The sequence below is a fragment of the Maylandia zebra genome, linkage group LG7, assembly GCF_041146795.1.
Source record: "Maylandia zebra isolate NMK-2024a linkage group LG7, Mzebra_GT3a, whole genome shotgun sequence".
Lineage (NCBI taxonomy): Eukaryota > Metazoa > Chordata > Actinopteri > Cichliformes > Cichlidae > Maylandia > Maylandia zebra.
Window position 1 is genome coordinate 61,917,223 of NC_135173.1, and position 18,153 is coordinate 61,935,375.

At 38.3% G+C, this 18,153-nt stretch overlaps 1 protein-coding gene across 8 annotated transcripts in view; it reads right to left on the bottom strand.

Annotated features, from left to right (window-relative positions):
• Positions 1 to 18,153, bottom strand: part of mctp1b (multiple C2 domains, transmembrane 1b) — a 37,551-nt gene that overhangs the window by 10,192 nt on the left and 9,206 nt on the right. For 2 of the 8 annotated variants that reach the window (XM_012925178.3, XM_012925180.3), the window contains exons 2-9: positions 12,051 to 12,165; positions 11,815 to 11,957; positions 11,632 to 11,711; positions 9,679 to 9,802; positions 7,206 to 7,247; positions 2,782 to 2,820; positions 1,247 to 1,414; positions 1,023 to 1,153 (exon numbers count right to left, since the gene is read on the bottom strand). In XM_012925178.3, the coding sequence (XP_012780632.1) occupies positions 1,023 to 1,153; positions 1,247 to 1,414; positions 2,782 to 2,820; positions 7,206 to 7,247; positions 9,679 to 9,802; positions 11,632 to 11,711; positions 11,815 to 11,957; positions 12,051 to 12,165 (842 nt within the window). Of the gene's footprint in view, positions 1 to 1,022; positions 1,154 to 1,246; positions 1,415 to 2,781; positions 2,821 to 7,205; positions 7,248 to 9,678; positions 9,803 to 11,631; positions 11,714 to 11,814; positions 11,958 to 12,050; positions 12,166 to 18,153 lie in introns of those variants that run through there. The other 6 variants (XM_012925179.3, XM_004572797.3, XM_004572796.3 and 3 more) reach the window with 6 other exon arrangements.

The following is an 18,153-nucleotide window of genomic DNA, read 5'->3' on the forward strand; positions in this document are numbered from 1 at the left end:
GTATTCACTAAGCACATGATCATTTGTGGCCATCATCCTGATGTATTCATGGATTTTTGCTGTTTTATCTGCTGGACTTGGGGTGAAACCCTTCATGCATGGTAAGGAGCTTCCTTGTCTTGATGTCAGTGGTTTCCCTCTCCTCCTTTGGCGACCTTATTAACCCAGCAGGGTATCTGATGACTGGCGGGCGTAAGTGCTGATTGTCTGGATCTTGTCCTACCGATTCAGCTGACTCCTCAGGACTTGCCTTACTCTCTGGAGGTGTTTGGTGGTTGAGTTTTTCCTAGCAGTCTCTTCATGGTTCCCATTTGCCTTTGAGCTTCCAGTATCAGTATCTCGTTCGTTCCTGTGATACAGCTTGATGTCATCCATGTAGAGGAGGTGACTAATGACTCCTCTTTTCTGTAGCAGTATCCATAGTTAGGCTTGCTGATGTTCTGGCTGAGAGGGTTTAGGCCTATGCAGAACAGCAGTGGGGACAGAGCATCTTCTTGGTAAATCCCACACTTGATGGTGACTTGGTTTGGTTTGAAGTTGAACTCTAGTATTGTTCACCACATCCTCGTTGAATGCTCTTAGGGTCCTGTTGATCTTGAATAGTTCTAGGCATTCCAGGATCCATGTGTTAAGCACTGACACATGGGTAAAATAAAATCCACTTTCAAACTGAGAGAAATTACATTACACTTAAACACTAGCATTTGTGAAATGTCAAATGTTCAACATGAATTAGAAATCAAAATCCTTTCTCCCAATAAAATAATAGCACACATTTCTGAAGCTTGTGTCCAAGAATGAGAACACAGACAGAACATTAAACACCACCTAACTAATGCCACCTCACTAACACCTATTAAAAGACAGTTTTTTCTCCATCACTTTTGCCATCTGTTTTCTCCTAGGGGACTGTTGGCTTGTTAGGTTTCTGTCTGCAATAATATAGGGTATTTACTTTGATAACGCTATATAAATAAAGTTGAATTCACACAGAAATCACCCAAACATAAGTAGAGACTGACCGCCCAATGAAATCGTCCCTTCTTCCAGTGTCTTTGTCCCACACCGTGATCTCTAGCACCCCACCTGTCTCTTCATACAGATGCAGGTCAAACTGCTCCCTCCACTGTGGGCTCAGGGTCTTTGGCACTGTCTAGACACACACACACAAATACTGACACATCTCCTCATTTGAAAGAGCTGGGCTTCAAACATGAAAGTATGACCTTAGTTGCACATGCTGTACCTTGCTCTTGTATTTCTGGGGCCCGAGTCTGAACTTGACATATGGGTCACTCAGACCGTTGGGATCCATGGGCATGAGGTTTCGACCCTCGATTAGTGCGATGCTGACTATCCCTCGCCAGAGCTGGGCTTTTCGATGTAGCTCTGACAGACGTATAGACTGCTGCTGCTGGGCCACACACACACACACATACACAACTTTATTTGCCACATAGTAACAACAAGAACACAATGCAGGGCTCTGTTGTTCCTGCTCTAAAAGATGATGATCAATCAAACCTCGAATCATGTTGCTCTGAGGTAAATACAAAAATTAAAAAAACTGCCAGAATAGAGGTAAAGTAGATAAGTCGATAAAGTCCAACAGCCTTGGGATTGGAGAAAAATAGATATTTATTTAAGATTTTTGTATGTTATCAGGCCATACATAAAGGATCCATAAAGTGAATTTCTTGAAAACTGACTCTGTTTTTTAATTCACTTTATGAACATTTTATTGCACAATTAGAATATTTTAGTGCTGCAGTAGCAAAATAAAATTTTGTGTTCAGCACATGTGCTTTTTATGTCTTTACTACACAAGTTTACTCAGCTGAGTTCAAACCCAATAGAGAAATGCAGAAATGTTTTCTCTGAGCAGATCCTTTTGTTTATGTCAGGAGGACAAACTGCTGGACATACTCATGTCAGGTACTTCTAGTAACACCTTTCTACTGAATTTGAGCAGTTAAAGCACTTTCTATTACAAATCCCATTCCACCAATCAAGAACACACATTCATACAGGCCTTTTATCTACATAAGCACTTTGTATTGCTTTCACACAAAATCCACCAACCTTTTAAATGGTAGATGATGCCAAAGGGGTTTGCATTTCCTTGATCTTGGGAAAATAATATTGTCCTCCTTATTTCTATATATAATATAGAAATATGGCTAAATAATGTAAAATAATACGATCATTTGAACTGAAAGTTATTCGATTCCTCTCATAAACCTCATAGGAGGCAGTTACTGTACAATGTCTAGACATTGCCTACGCCGGTATGCCATCTGTACAAAATGCCTTTCCACTCTTCCTGCTCACAAGTCTCTTCACATTCTTCAACTTTTCTTTGTTTGCTCCTTTTATGGGCATCTTTGATTAGTAAAGTTTATTCAAACAGGAGACAGAGCATTTATTGGGGACATGATTAAAGATTAGTAAATCATCCAACTTTTATTTGAAGAAGTAAGGAAGAGAATTAGCTTGGCCTGATAACACCATGTTAACATGGATGAAGAACAGAGCCCTGGTGGCAGATAGTGGGTGGAAATGACAGCAGCAAGAGCAAAATATCTCTCGTGATAAAAATATGAACTCAGTAGGGAAAAAAAATCTCTGACACAAGATGGTAACAAGGCTGTCAAGGTAAAGACACAATAAAGTGAAGAGCAGAGTGATAAGCATAAAGCTGTAAGGACAGTTTAAGGAAAGCTGTTACTGCATGCACAGATGATGATGATGATGATGATGATGGGCATGGTGATTATTTACCTTAGTGGATCGTTTCCAGGACCTCCTGAGCAGCATAGTCTGAATATACATAAAAATGGATTATTTCTACTGACTTATGCAGGGTGGAAAAGTTGAATGGATAGCTGTAACTAAAGGGCTGCAAAGTGTGTCTGCATTTTTATTAAATAATATGAAAACAGCCAAAACCTCTTTCATTTAAATAGGGTACCATTGTGTTTAAGCCACTAGGGGAAGCTGTAGGATGGGGTTCTGTTAACTAAATGGGAAATAAAACTAAGGGGAGGTGTCCTGCTTCAATTAAGCTTTATAAATAAGGCACCAAAAAAAGAGTCTACCAAAAAAAAAAGATCTTCACCAGAACTGAGCATTCATTATCTCAGCCTCAGCAGTGTGCCAATTAGAGCCAATGAGACTTTGATCTGTCCAAGCTTTGATTTGAGTGTCATGGTTTTCTGTCTGTTGTTGTTTGTTGTCTTCCTTTCTCTCCGTCTCCCTCCAACTCTCTTTTTACTGCTGTTTCTCTGTATCTGTATCTCTGGCTGCAGCTGGAGAACAAATTCAGACTTGGCCTATTATGAATTTATGTGTTGAATTAAACATGAACAAGATGTGCTGTTTTTAATATCTCAGAGCTGAGGATACAGTTGGAAACCATCTCTTCATGCAGCTCCATTTAACTGAGCAGAAACTATAATCACAGCTAAGCAGACCAAAATAAATAGAATTACTGAGTTTATTCAATACAGTGCAGTCTATGTCTGCTGTATGCAGCTGTTTAAAGAGTTCTCTCCAAAGCCATCCTACTACACTTCTTTGTATTGGATTATGTTAAAGGTTAGCCCTGTCAAGTTGAGCAACTTGATTCATTTCATATCAAGTATTATAGGGCAAGGTTTTGTTTGCAGAGTTGGACAGTATAGCAATGTTAGGAAGTCAGTACAGAAAGAGAAAACAATATGTTATTATCGTGTTATAATCATATTATACACTGCTTTTCTGAAACACAAGTAATATATAAAGATGAATGTCAAGACAGCTCCACCTAATGTAATACAGAAATGGGCACTCGCATCTCACACGGCCGACCTGATTGCAGCAAGAGTCAACTAGTGCTGTGGACAACGTTTCACAAAGTTAAACTTTTGCTTTTTACATAATACGGAATCCATTCATTGTGAAACATTGTGGGGCAATGTCACCACATTTTTGAAACATTTAAGGGAATTTTCATGAATAAAAACTGAGCTGGCTGCTGAGCGGAAAGACAAGCCTAGATGGGGATGCTGATATGTAACTCTAGCAACCGAACTGTGCAAAAATACCTCCCTTTAATTTGTTACATTTTGTTTGCAATGATCTCTGTTCTACAGCTTTCTGGAGGTCTTTCAAAGTTTTTCACTGATTTTGGCTACATTTTCACAAACTTTCTTCTTTGTTCTTTAATTGAATCTATGGAAATGCTAGATGTTGGGGTTTGGGGTTGAACTTCACCCAGATTTTGGGGATCTTGTAAATATTGATGAATTTTGATCCATCAGACACAATACTACCTGGAAAGCATCTAATCAGCAACACTTTTTTTTTCAGCACAGTAATTAACTAAAACACACTGCCAACACAGTGAGAGTTTACCTGGATGGGGAAAAAAAGACACACAGTGGTACACTATTACTCATGCACTGGTCTCCCCAGAGTCTGAACCTAAGCAGTATTGAAGTAGTATGGAATGATCCATATAGAAAACAGAAGAAAAGGCAGAAATATATAAAAAAGAAACGCCTTAAATGTCCTTCAAGAAGCCTGGAAAACTATGGCTTTCTGAAGGCTCCTTTCTGAAGAAAGCTGCCTCAGAGTTTATGCTGTGCTTTTATTTTATTTTATTAATTTTATTAATAAAATACATTTTCTTAATATTATTCTTATTCTTATTTCTTAATTATTAGTATTAATTTTAATCTAATATGTTTGCCCACTAACAATGAAAGGTCAGTCTATAATTTCAATGGTAGGTTTATTTGAACAGTGAGAGACAGAACAATAACAAAAAAATCCAGAAAAATTCATTTCCAAAAAGTTATAAATTAATTTGCATTTTCATGAAGGAAATAAGTATTTAAGGCCTCCCTATCAATCAGCAAGATTTCTGGCTCCCAGGTGTATTTTATAGAGGTAATGAGCTGATATTGGGAGCCTCAACTTGTTACCTGTATAAAAGACAGCTGTCCATAGAAGCAATCAATCTATCCAGATTCCAAACTCTGCACCACGGCCAAGACCAAAGAGTTTTCCAAGGATGTTAGGGTCAAGATAGTGGACCTACACAAGGCTGGAATGGGCTACAAGACCATCGCCAAGCAGCTGGGTGAGAAGGTGAAAACAATTGGTGTGATTATTCACAAATGGAAGAATCATAAAATAACTGCCAATCTCCCTCGGTCTGGAGTTTCAATGATAATGAGAACGGTGTGGAACCAGCCCAGAACTACTCAGGAGGAACTTGTCAATGATCTCAAAGCAGCTGGGACCATAGTTACCAACAGTTGGTAACACAGTATGCTGTGAAGGACTGAAATCCTGCACAGCCCGCAAGGGCACCATTTGAAGCTGCTACTGAACATCTCAATGATTCAGAGGAGGACTGGGTAAATGGTAAATGGCCTGCATTTGTATAGCACTTTACTCAATCCCTAAGGACCCCAAAGCGCTTTACACTACATCCAGTAATCCAGTGATTAGTGGCTAACCTGCTCTGCCACCTGAGCTACAGCCACCTGTGAAAGTGTTGTGGTCAGATGAGACCAAAATTGAGCTATTTAGCATCAGCTCAACTTGCCGTGTTTGAAGGCGGATGAATTGCTGCCTACGACTCCAAGAACACCGTCGTCACCGTCAAACATGAAGTTGAAAACATCATGCTTCGGGAGTTTTTCTGCCAAGGGGAGAGGACAAGTGCACTGCATCAAAGGGAGTATGGATGGGCCCATGTTCCGTCACATGTTGGGTGACAACCTTCTTCCCTCAGCCAGGGTATTAAAAATGTGTCATGGGTGGGTATTCCAGCATGACAATGATCCAAAACACATGGGCAAGCCAACATGGATTGGCTCAAGAAGAAGCATATTAAGGTCTTGGAGTGGCCTAGTCAGTCTCCAGGCCTTAATCCCATAGAAAATCTGTGGAGAGAGAGCTGAAGGTTTGAGTTGCCAAACATCAGCCATGAAACATTAATGACTTGGAGAGGATCTGCAAAGAGGAATGGGACAAAATGTGTGCAAAACTTGACCTACAAGATATGTCTGACATCTGTGATTGCCATCAAAGGTTTTGCCACCAAGTACTAAAGCTTTAAAGCAGAAATTTGCAAAGGGATCAAATACTTATTTCCTTCATGAAAATGCTAATTAATTTATAACTTTTTTGAAATGCATTTTTCTGGATTTTTTTTAATATATATTGTTTTGTCTCTCACTGTTCAAATAAACCTACCATTCAAAGGTATGGCTATTTGAGGTTTTAATCTTTTTTTCCTGACTGTATGTAGAAAGTGTCTGCAGTCCAAAAAAAGTAGTGGAGCAGCATGTAGCTAAGGAGATCATTATCGCCCTCAGGGATTGGTAGGCTCTAAAATCAGAGCACTGTAAATATTGAGTGATTATGTGGAAATAAATCACAGAACTCCATATGACTAGAAAAAACACAAAAAATTGTGTTTCAGTGGTGTTTCATTCATTTCGAGAGTTTTTGTCTTTCAGTGGAGTTTTTGGTGTCTCATCGAAACAACAACTGTGACAGTATTTATATGTCAGAAAATCAAGCCTACTTTGATGAGGCTCCACATATTTGCCTTACTATAGTCAGTTTTCTGATTATTGCGAGAGCCAATCAGCCTGCAAAGACTCATCCATAAAGTCGGATTAGGAACTAAGATATTTGTTCTCTATAATCCCAAGTGAAACAACCATATGTTTGTGGTGTTAAAAATGTTGAAATTTAACAGCCAGCAGATATATCAGAAAAGATGCTACCCGTTTGCAATTTGAGATTAAAAGTTTGCTTCAAAATAACGTTTATGTAAAGACCCAGGAAGAATTTCATCTTAGCCTTTTGATCACTGGTGCAGGAAAATATAGTAACAGTGTTTATAATTCATGCTGATTTTATTTTATTCATAAGGGGTGCTGAGAAAACATGAAGCCAAAAGATGAAGATAAAAAAATTGAGAAAATGCTTTGAGAAACCTGAAAGTAAACATCGAAAGCTACAAAGACAAACTGACTGCACAAAAGTTATTACTAGCCTATACAAGTCTGACAGATGACTCTACTGCATTGTGCTCTCTATCGTGACTCAAAGCAGCTACTCAACTAGAGGTGACCTAGGAAAGGGTCAATCAAGGTGAAACTATGGAAAAGCACTAAGAGCCTGATCACCACTACACTTACTTTATGCACATAATGTTTTAGTCCATACTTCTTAACCTCCATCTGCAGCAGGAAACATAGAGACCCATCTTTACTGAAGGACAACAAAACTAAAATCAACTTCAAAGTTGATTTTTTTCCTATACATGTGCAAACCTGGAAAGTAACTAAATGTTTTGGGTTTATTAATAATAACATAATTATTAGTAAGCTACTGTATGCCAATTTTTCAATTCAATTTTATTTATACAATGCAAAATCACAATAACAGTCGCCTAAAGGTGCTTATATTGTAAGGTAGACCCTACAATAACATACAGAGAAAAACCCAACAATCATATGGCCTCCTATGAGCAAGCACTTTGGCGACAGTGGGAAGGAAGAACTCCCTTTTAACAGGAAGAGATCTCCAGCAGAACCAGGCTCAGTGAGGGGCGACCATTTGCCGCAAACAGTTGGGGTGAGAGAAGGAAGACAGGACAAAAGACTTGCTGTGAAAGAAAGCGTTACTCTGAGACAGCATATTTCTAATTTTAGAGATTGTGCAAATGGAAGAAAGCAGTTCTACATATTTGTTTAATATGTGCATTGAAGGACATATTCTGGTCAATAATAACTTCAAGGTTCCTCACAGCGTTATTGGAGGTCAAGGTGATGCCAACCAGAGTAAGAATCTGGTTAGATACCATATTTCTAAGATTTTCAGAGCCGAGTACAATGACCTCAGTTTTATCTGAATTTAGAAGCAGGAAATTAGACCTCTAATTTTCTACTTCAATCTTGCTTCCAGGTCTTTATGTCTTTAAGACATTCCTGCAGTTTTAAATTGGTGTGCGTTATCTGGCTTCATAGATAGATAAAGTTGGGTGTCATTGCATAGCAATGAAAATGTATGCTATGCCTTCTGATTATACTGCCTAAGGGAAGCATGTAAAATGTAAACAGAACTGGTCCTAACATGGAACCCTGTGGAACTCCATAACCTTAGTGTGTGAAGTGGACTCACCAAGGAGATGAACAAATTGGAGTCTATTAGACAGATATGATACAAACCACTGCAGGGCTAATAAAATAATAAAATATTATGGCCAACTGTATAGAACACTAAGGTCTAGCAGGACAAGCAAAGAGATGAGTTCACTGTCAGACGCCATAAGAAGATCATTTATAACCTTCACTAAAGCTGTTTCTGTGCTGTGATGAGCTCTGAAAACTGACTGATACTCTTCAAATAAACCATTCCTCTGCAGATGATCTGATAACTGTTTTACAACTACTCTTTCAAGAATTTTTGAAATGAAAGGAAGGTTGGAGATGAAGGCTGGCCTATAATAAGCTAAGACTGCTGGGTCTAGAGATGGCTTTTAAAGTAAAGGTTTAACAACTGCCAGCTTGAAGGCCTGTGGTACATAGCCAATTATTAGAGATAAGTTGATCATATTTAAGATTGAAGCATTAATTAACTGTGGGACTTCTTTGAACAGTCTTGTAGGAATGGGGTCTAAAAGACACTTAGATGGTTTGGAGGAAGTAATTACTTAAGTTAAATGAGAAAGACCAAATGGAGAAAAAGACTAAATAAATATCAGTGGTACTTAAAGTAGCTCTAGATAATGTTACATCTGTGAGGTGATTACAGACAGTTACTGTTGGTGGGATAAGTAGTTGGATGCATAGTTGGAAATTCCATGCATAGGAAGCAGCATATGCTACGCTCTGAAAGTTGGTCTTTTGCATAAGAAGTTTTCCTCTGTGCAAGATGCAGCAACAGCCGAAGAGCATCTGCACATGCCACAGAATGGTATGTTTACTAAAAATTTACTAAAACTAACTTTAAAAAATAAACTAAGAATGCAAAATCAACAATACAAGTAAAATAAAATCAGGGTTGCAGGCAAGTGATACAATTTGATATCATAATGGGAAAATGGAATAACTGAAAAACAAGAAATACAAGGATGTTACTTTAGGCCATTCATAAGCCAAAGATATTAGAAGAATATTAGTTAAATTGATCTTCATATAACATCATGATTAGATGCAGCTTTATATAAAAAAAATTGCTCTACCTCAACAATTCAGCTTATCCATCAGTGCAAGAAAGAAGGAGAAACAGTGGAATGTTTTTCTACATAAAACACTTTTCATTTAATACTTTTTCACACTAACAGACTTCCTCTAACAGAACATTTTCTGTGTGTGTGTGTGTGTGTGTGTGTGTGTGTGTGTGTGTGTGTGTGTGTGTATGTGTGTGTGTGTCTGTGTGCACGCGGGAGTGTTTAAGCTCTTTACCATGTCAACCAAATTTCACAGCTGACATGTAAAAATGATTTCCTTTCAACCTGCCCCTAAGTTCTGACTGCATTAACTCATGTCAGTGTATCAGTTGTGGTGTTTTTGACATTTATTTAACTAAAGCAGGTCAAATTAAAATAAGATTTAAAAAAAAAGATCAAGTGAGAGAAATATCAGCTGACATAATCTTCATACATACTGTTGAGTCTCGGCGTTCCTCGATGGGACTGTCTTTAGGTGTCAGGTTGACGGCCAGCTCCAGAGTACCGAGGTCCTGATCAGGATACTGAGGGTCCTTCAGCACTAAAGTCACAGGTATCGTCCTGGAACACACAGTCATGAATATGTGCAGGTGTGTTTTCTGCTCTGCTTTCTGGCATGCTTTTTTTTTATAAGGCCAGTGTCACTACACGATGATTAGGTTCAGTAATTAGGTGCAACCTAATTCATTCGGTATTAAACGTACCTGTCTATGTAACTACAAATCATACCTATCAAATAGACTCCAAATTGTTCATGTAAATGGAGAGTCCTCTTCACACACACCAAGGTTAATTATGGAGTTCCACAGGGTTCAGTGCTAGGACCAATTCTGTTTACATTATACATGCTTCACTTGCGCAGCATCATCAGAAGGCATACTTTTTCATTGCTATGCAGATGACACCCAACCTTATCTTTCCATTAAGGCCAGATAACACACACCGGTTAGTTAAACTGTTTGAATGGCGTAAAGACATAAAGACCTGGATGACCTCTAATTTCCTGTTTATAAATTCAGGGGGAAAAAAGACACATAAATGTTTTAGATCGTCAAACAAATTAAAATATTAGACAAAGATAACACAAGCAAACACAAAATGCAGTTTGTAAATCAAGGTGTTTATTATTAAGAGGGAAAAAAAACAATCCTACATGCCCCTTCATGAAAAAGTCATTGCCCCTTCCTATTATAACATAAATTAACTGTGATGTATCACATCTTTTGGAAAGTTCAGCTCGAATAGGACCTGCCTGACAAAGCCTAAAAAAAGATCTTCAAAAGCCTTGATCCCCAAGACCTTTGTACAAATACTCTGTGGACTGACGAGATAAAAGCTGAACTTTTTGGAAGGTGTGTGTCCCATTACATCTATTGTAAAAAGTAACAGCATTTCAGAAAAGGAACATCGTACCAACAGTAAAATATGGTGGTGGTAGTGTGATGGTCTGGGGCCGCTTTCCTGCCTCAGAACCTGGAAGACTTGCATGGTACATGATAAATGGAACCACGAAGTCTGCTGTCTACCAAAACATCCTGAAGAAAAATATCCACATGGGCTCAAATTGTTGTCACCAAAATATGTAGTTTTTTGCTTTGTATCTGTAACCAGACCTTGAAAAAAATGTGTAACTTCTGTAAATATTTTTTACAAACAGACAAAAAAAATGTTATCTATGAATGCACAAACATAACATTTTCAGATATTTTGGTTTACAAGGTTATATAACTCAGTTCACAACTACGCAGTCTGATTTACAAGTACAAAATATTTATGACCACAGTTTGAACCCGGCCATCTGTTTGTGACCTCAAGCTGAAGCACACTTGGGTTCTGCAGAAGGACAATGATCTAAAACAGACCAGCAAGTCCACGTCTGAATCGCTTAAGAAAAACAAAATGAAGATTTTTGGGTGGCCTAATCAAAGTACTGACCTGAATCCAGTTGAGATGCTGTAGCATGACCTTAAAAAGGCGGTTCATGCTTGAAAACCCTGTGGCTGAATCACAACAACTCTGCACAACCAGTTATTAGGTTTAGGGGTTAATCACTTTTTCACTCTGGGCCATGTACGTTTGTACTTTTTTCCACCTTAATATTAAGCACCTCCATTTAGAAACTGCATTTTTTGTTTACTTCTGCTATCTTTGTCTAATATTTCTTCAATGATCTGAAACATTTAAGTGTGGAAAACATACAAAAAAAGGAAATCAGGAAGGGAGAAAACATTTTTTCACACCAATAAAAACATACATACAACAACATTTTATCTGTGTTTATTCTGTGTCTTTTTTCATTTCGTGAAACATGCAAAGAATTATTAAAATATTTCTTTATTATTTTGTTCTTGTTTTTCAGAACACAATGTTGGCACTAATATCTGACATACCTCTGCTGCTCTAGAGACTCCAGGTAAAGAAAAGCAGAACCCATGAAGTCATCCTGAAGGCCGAAGTCATAGTCAAACACCTGCAGAAGAGAAATAAACAATCTCCACTGACCAATGTTCATTAAGAATTTATATGGAAAAGCTGTGTATGTGTGTGTGTGTGTGTTAGTTCTAAGTCTTTACCTTGACATACAGAGGTTCATTCAGACTGTCAATGATTAAGGTCGTCTTCTCATCCCACACTGGGTTGAGGTTTTTATGGATGATTTTGCTCCTAAAAACCTCTTTGCCAGCAAGCTTGAACTTGACATATGGATCACTTGTTCCTACATCGACGAATAAAAATAGACAAATAAAGCTATCACACATGCATAAAAGCAAGAGCTGAAAAATGCAATTAACTACAGATGTCACTGCACCTCCTCTGTCTCGGACAGCCAGGTTGTGTCCTCTTTTCAGCTCGATCTCCAGCTTGTACATCCCCGACCGAGCTTGGTCAGAAGAAAACCCCGAAGGACATGAAGTACCCATTCCCTGTTAGCACAAATGAATGCATTAAATACATGCAATAAACTGCTTCTCTACAAAAGCCCTCTCAGCCACATCCTGACTTTAAACTCACCAACATTTTTTATGAGAAGTCTCTTCCAGCCTGTCACTGAAGTGTAGTTTCACTAACTCATGGTAGCTATCTACATCTAAGCTTACACACTTCCTCTGACCAAAGTGTCTAATTCAGCTTGGTATCTTGTCCCAGGGGTGATTACTAACAGGAAATTACATGAAAGAACCTTCCTCCTATCTGATCACAGTGCTGAGGTGCAAATTTTTTTCCATTTCCTAAAACTTTCATTGCGGTTGCAATATGATCACCTCTGTGGCAATGCAGAAACAGAATATAAGTAACAGCATGGGCACGAGTGGCCTAACGCTGCTTTAATACCTGTTATACAGTTTCTGCGAGACAGGACCGTTTAACTTCATTGAACATTTCTACACATATTGAAAGTGGAACTGTCACAGACATCTGCACTCTGCCACGCCAAAATCAACTATACATGGATATTTACAAAGACCACAGATGGAGCTCAGTCCATGGGTCAGTGGGACATGTTTCAGAGTCTGTGATCAGGGAGATTAATATAAGAACGACACAACTAGAGACAATAAATGACTATAAAAACTTACATACAAAGAGACACTAAATGACAGATATATAAACCTCATTTGTGGTCCCTGCATTGGCTGTGTGTCGTGACATGCTGCAGTTTTGTTATGGTATCACTATGCATCACTAAAACAAAACCCTTCCTTAATGCTGGTAAAGCCATTGAAAAGATCAAAACAGGAAGTAAAAGATTAAAGAGTTTCTCAGCATCAGAAAGCCTCATCTTTCCAGCTCCTGCACTGATAAATGATTAAAATGATGCTAAAGACTGACCCAGTCTCATGTTTGTGTCTTCCACCAGTTTGCATCTGCCTGCAACGATTCGTTTATTGAGTTCAGTCACTAATCCACAACTGAAAGGCACAAAACAACTACAGAGACACACAATACAACCATGGGTTCACCACTGTCAGTAAAACTTTACGCATTAGATAATGTAATGTAATGTGCAGTGAGTCATTTAATTCTTAGGTGTTCTTAAAACACCATACAGGTGGTATAACTCATCTTATTTTTAATTGCTGGAATTATTTCCATGCAATATTAAAGCTAAGACACTTCATTGAAAACATGTATGTAAGCAATCACTGACAATGAAACATCAATCTGCATCCATCACTGCAAATGTAACACAACTACTCTGCTGGGAGAGCAGCATCCTGTCAACACAAGCACTTCCACTCAGAGAGATGCTCTGATCAATATTTCTACAATATGATATTATATATGAGCCCCTTACAGTGGACTCACTGGAAAACAAACTGAGCATGTGTACTGTACTGTACACATATTCACAGACTACTTACAATAAATTTTTGCATTGCAATATATTGAATAATGTAGTGACAGCTGAAACTAATTTTGATTTTTGAGTAACTTCTTGATTTGTCTTCATTAATGGTTCAGTTTGACAACACTGTGAAAAACACTGTAAAATACCAAAATATCTACATTTATGATATAAAATGGAAAAAAAACTGCACACTGCAGAAAGAAAATTGGCTACAGACAAGTTTGTGATCTAAGTTTTCTAATTGTCTGTTTTATTTAATTCAGTAAACAGGTGCTACATTTCTTTTTTTTAAATATCCTGTCAAGTCTGGCAGCTTTTGTAATCAGAATTGCGATCTGAATGTATTGTGGTACCAAACAAATGTTGCTTTTGCAAGAACAGCTATATAGAATCTCTATAGCCTCCTCTTTCTTTTGTGAATCTTCAATATTTATTTATTTCTATTTGTGTTACTTCAGTTATCACATTTATAGGCAAGAGAGCAAAAAGAGGAGGCGGTGGTGCGGTAGAGGAGAGATACGGGGAGATAGAAACAAATAGAAATGCACAATGTATCGCCAACTCCAGTACCTGTTAGAGACAAAACCACCCCTCTAATACGAGTTGAAAACAGGGTCCCAGGGCCCCAGACCACCCGGCAGAGCCCTCCCCCCCGATAAGGGAGATGTCCAGGCCACAGAGGGCCACCATGGGAGCAGCCCAGCGGCCACAAGAGAACATCAAGCCAACACCTTATTGTTCTACACTTTGGGACCAGAAAGAAGAGGAAGAAACTGAAAATCACTATGCAAAGAGAGTGAGTCATCAAAAAAACCTGAACCAGCAGAGCGCTGCAACTCAGCGCTGTACAGGGATGCTAGGTTGAGCTGTGGTTCACCAATCAGCTCGTTTGACCACTTAATTTGATTGAGTGAGTTTCTGTTCTTTAAAGATAAATCTCTAACACAGAGCAAAGGGATAAAATAAATTCAGTAAAAGTACAATAAAATCAAACCATCAGTTTTTTTTATTAGTTTGGCTAGTCGAAGTCTTGTCAAACATAATTATGAAGTAGCACACAGCTTCAGAGTTTCAAAGCTGTAAGATACAGCTTTGAATTTTGCAGCAAACTGTGAATAGAAAGAATTTTGTCAAATAAGTCAGAGATTTTGTGACTATAGTTTGAAATTAGGATTTTGTGGTTAGAGTTTTTTGGGGGTTTTTTAATGGTGGAAGGTTTCGCATATTGTGTTTTAGCGAGGGTGAAATAAGGTGACTGAGTTAAGACCTTAAGTCAAGACTATGTAAATATACATTTACAAAAAAAACTGTGGTAAAAGTGTGATTTTATATTGATGCAGTGATGTAACAACATAAATTATAAACCACTTTTAAAGCTTTATAGCATCAAGTCTTACAGCTTTCCTGCCCAGCTATAAATCTGGTAGACACATTATGAAACACAGGCTTGCTTTCTGAGGGTGAAACTTCTGAAGTGTGCCAAGTTCTGCTCTGGCAAGCTGTGGAAATTCCACTGGCGGAAACAGAAAACATGATAATAAAGTGAGTGAGACTATCCTGTGTAACATGAGGAGGCTGAGTGTGTCAAGCTGTCTGTGTGGAGGCTGGATTGTTGGAGGAGGGCTGTTAAAGTCTTATGTAGCCTAGTCTCCACCCATAGCTGCATGTAACAAGTAGGGTAAGACATATGAAGAGATAAAATCCAACCAGCAGGCAACTCGTCTGAGTATAAAGTTTCCTGTGTCAATTTTACGTACTGTAAAATTACTGTGCCTGAGTCTTGAGCCACTCCTCATATCTTTACATGAGCTTTCTGAACGTCTTTCAAAGTCTTTCTTTAGACACTGGCTGCTCTTTCACTCGCTTTCAGTCCAGTTTCGCAGGACATCGCTTTTTCTTGTTGTTTGTCAAACCACTTAACTCTGACCTTCTAACTATTCCCAGATCAGTGTGGGTTCATTTTGTCAGAGAATCGACCAAAAGGCAGCGAACATCCAAAGAAGAAAACAAAGTCTATGTTACCTTATAAACTGTATGTGTTTTTCTATGTATATATTTTGAATAGCGAATGAAATGCAGACCTCCTTTTGCTCATTTGTCAGTGGTTGCGTTCATGATAAGGTTACATTGCATACTAAGCCTTTCTTGTCTGGATTTGGCTCCATGTTTCATGTCCTGTTTACATTAGGAATGAGTGCCTCTTTTTTAACTCATTATGAGAGCCCACTATTTGTGTGGGTTAACACAAGCATGTGCAGGTCATGTACAAAGGACAGTCTTGTGTAAAATGTAATCTACAGAGGTAGCTCTGGGTTATTATCACCTGGCTTTCTCTAAAATTACCTCACAATGCTGGAAGTGATTGACTGTGTGCCCCAAAATGAGTCACTGAGCACATAAACTCATCGGGAAAGTGTTTGGAGAGGTTAAATCCAAGGGCCGTTTTCCCACTGACTTCTGTAGGACCAGATGTCTGTTTACAGCCTAGAGGAATATACAGGAAGACAGTATGTCTTCCAGAATCCAGCTTTAATGCACTTCCACGTTGGCTTTGGGTTCAGATCCAGAAACTGAAATGTCCATTTTTTATTCTTTCTGTGATCCAGATCAAAGTACTGGATCACTGGTAATGTAGCCTTTTGCATGTTATTATCATCTTTTAAAACCTTGGGCATCAGAAGAGCTAATGACCTTTACACACCAAACACTTGAAACTCATGCAAATATTTTGTGTAATAAAAATTTTTCTCAGTTATTGTAGTTATTATAAAATGTAGCCATTTACACCGGCCATGAACTCTTGCAGAATTAATTTGCAGCATTTATTTTTTTGGAGTCATGCTTGATTTTTCAGATAAACAGATCTGACCAATCATACCGCTGCATTTGGCAACAAGCACACTCATAGCTCAAAGCCCACACCAGTACTGAATATGCAATGATATGGAAATCTTTTCGCAAGCCTCAACAGTTTCCCCTGTTTCAACTATTACGCTAAGCTAAGTGGATTCTAGCCTCAGCTACTTACTAAACACCCAGACAAACAAACAATAATTAAGTGTATTCCCAATGTCTGTTCCTTTGAGTTGTGAGAATTCATGCCAGTTTTACACTTGGTGGCATTGGTGATTGTACTTTTGCTTTTAAAGCGTGACTGGAGAAAATCTGTGGTATGAAGACTCTTAGAAAATGTACCAGTCACATCTCTTGTGTGAAGCTGTTTGTTATCTCTCATCTTGGCAGTCAACAGCAACCATCTATTGCGGTGTTACTTTGGCTTTCATTGCAACAGCTCACAGGTTTTACTGCTTCATTGTGACCCAGCATTAAAACGTCTTTGCACACCCTGCAGCCTATCACTTTGGCCGGTATGAAAGACGAAACAGATGAGTATGGAGGCCAAAAAGTGCACAAACCCAGTCCGAGGCTGAATCAGGATGTTTACATTATATGACTAACACGTTCTGCCAGAATTAACAAGCAGCTTAAGAAAGGCTTAAATGTCCTGTGGTACTAAATCAGGAAGCAAAGCGCCAAGCTGGGAACACCCCCAGCTACACCGATACATGCCTATTTTAGGACTGGACGTCCATGTTTAAACACTCACCTCTACATCACATCTACAGACAGATATCATATTTTTGTAATACAGTATTTTATCTAAAGTAATGCAGATGTTAGTGTAAAGTAAGCCTATCATGACAATTGCTATTATATTACTATATCACTACTGTTATACACTTATAAGCTCACTAATTAATTTTAATTTTATAATCAAGTATGAAGGTCTGTAGTAATGCATCTCTGATGACATGAGTATACTCACTTTAACTGAAAGTAGTAGAATGGCTACTTCTTGGTTTTAGGAGATTTCACCCCAAATTTAAACTAACTACCTTAGGAGGAACCTCGTGTAATACTTCTATTAGAATGAATTAACATCGCATAGATAACAATAACAGCACTGCTTGTCTTTGTTCTTAATAACACTTTGGTTCTGACCACATCCGTCATCATTTTCACTCTGAATGAATCTGAAAGTCTTTCAGTTACTGATTGTCAAGCAGACAAGAGTTTGATCTGTAATGTGTAAAAAAGAAGGTTTGTTCGACAAAACTCTGGATTGTCATCAGTAAAGTTATATGGTAACGACTGCCATATAGAACCCAACCACTATAGGCAATATTTTGACATTAATACAAATATCTGATCATTTAAAAATCTAAATTTTTTTCTTTCAGACACAAAAACCATAAACAAAGTTCCCTACCATTTGATGTGTGCAGTTATGTCCTTGTTTACGCTCTGTTTACCCAATTGTGCTCAGCTGGTTGTTGTGTTTGTAGCATTACAAACATATTGGCAACAGGGAAAGTGCAGAGTGCCCTTTGGTGGACAAACTATGCAACGTCAAAGAAACACTCTTTAACATTGTTTCTTTACTTTTTCATTTTTATTTATCAACTGTTATGAATGTTAATACAGTCTGTCGGGCAAACAGCTATGATCAGCAATATCGTCCTACTAATAAACCTGTGAGGCGTCGTCAATGCACCCATTC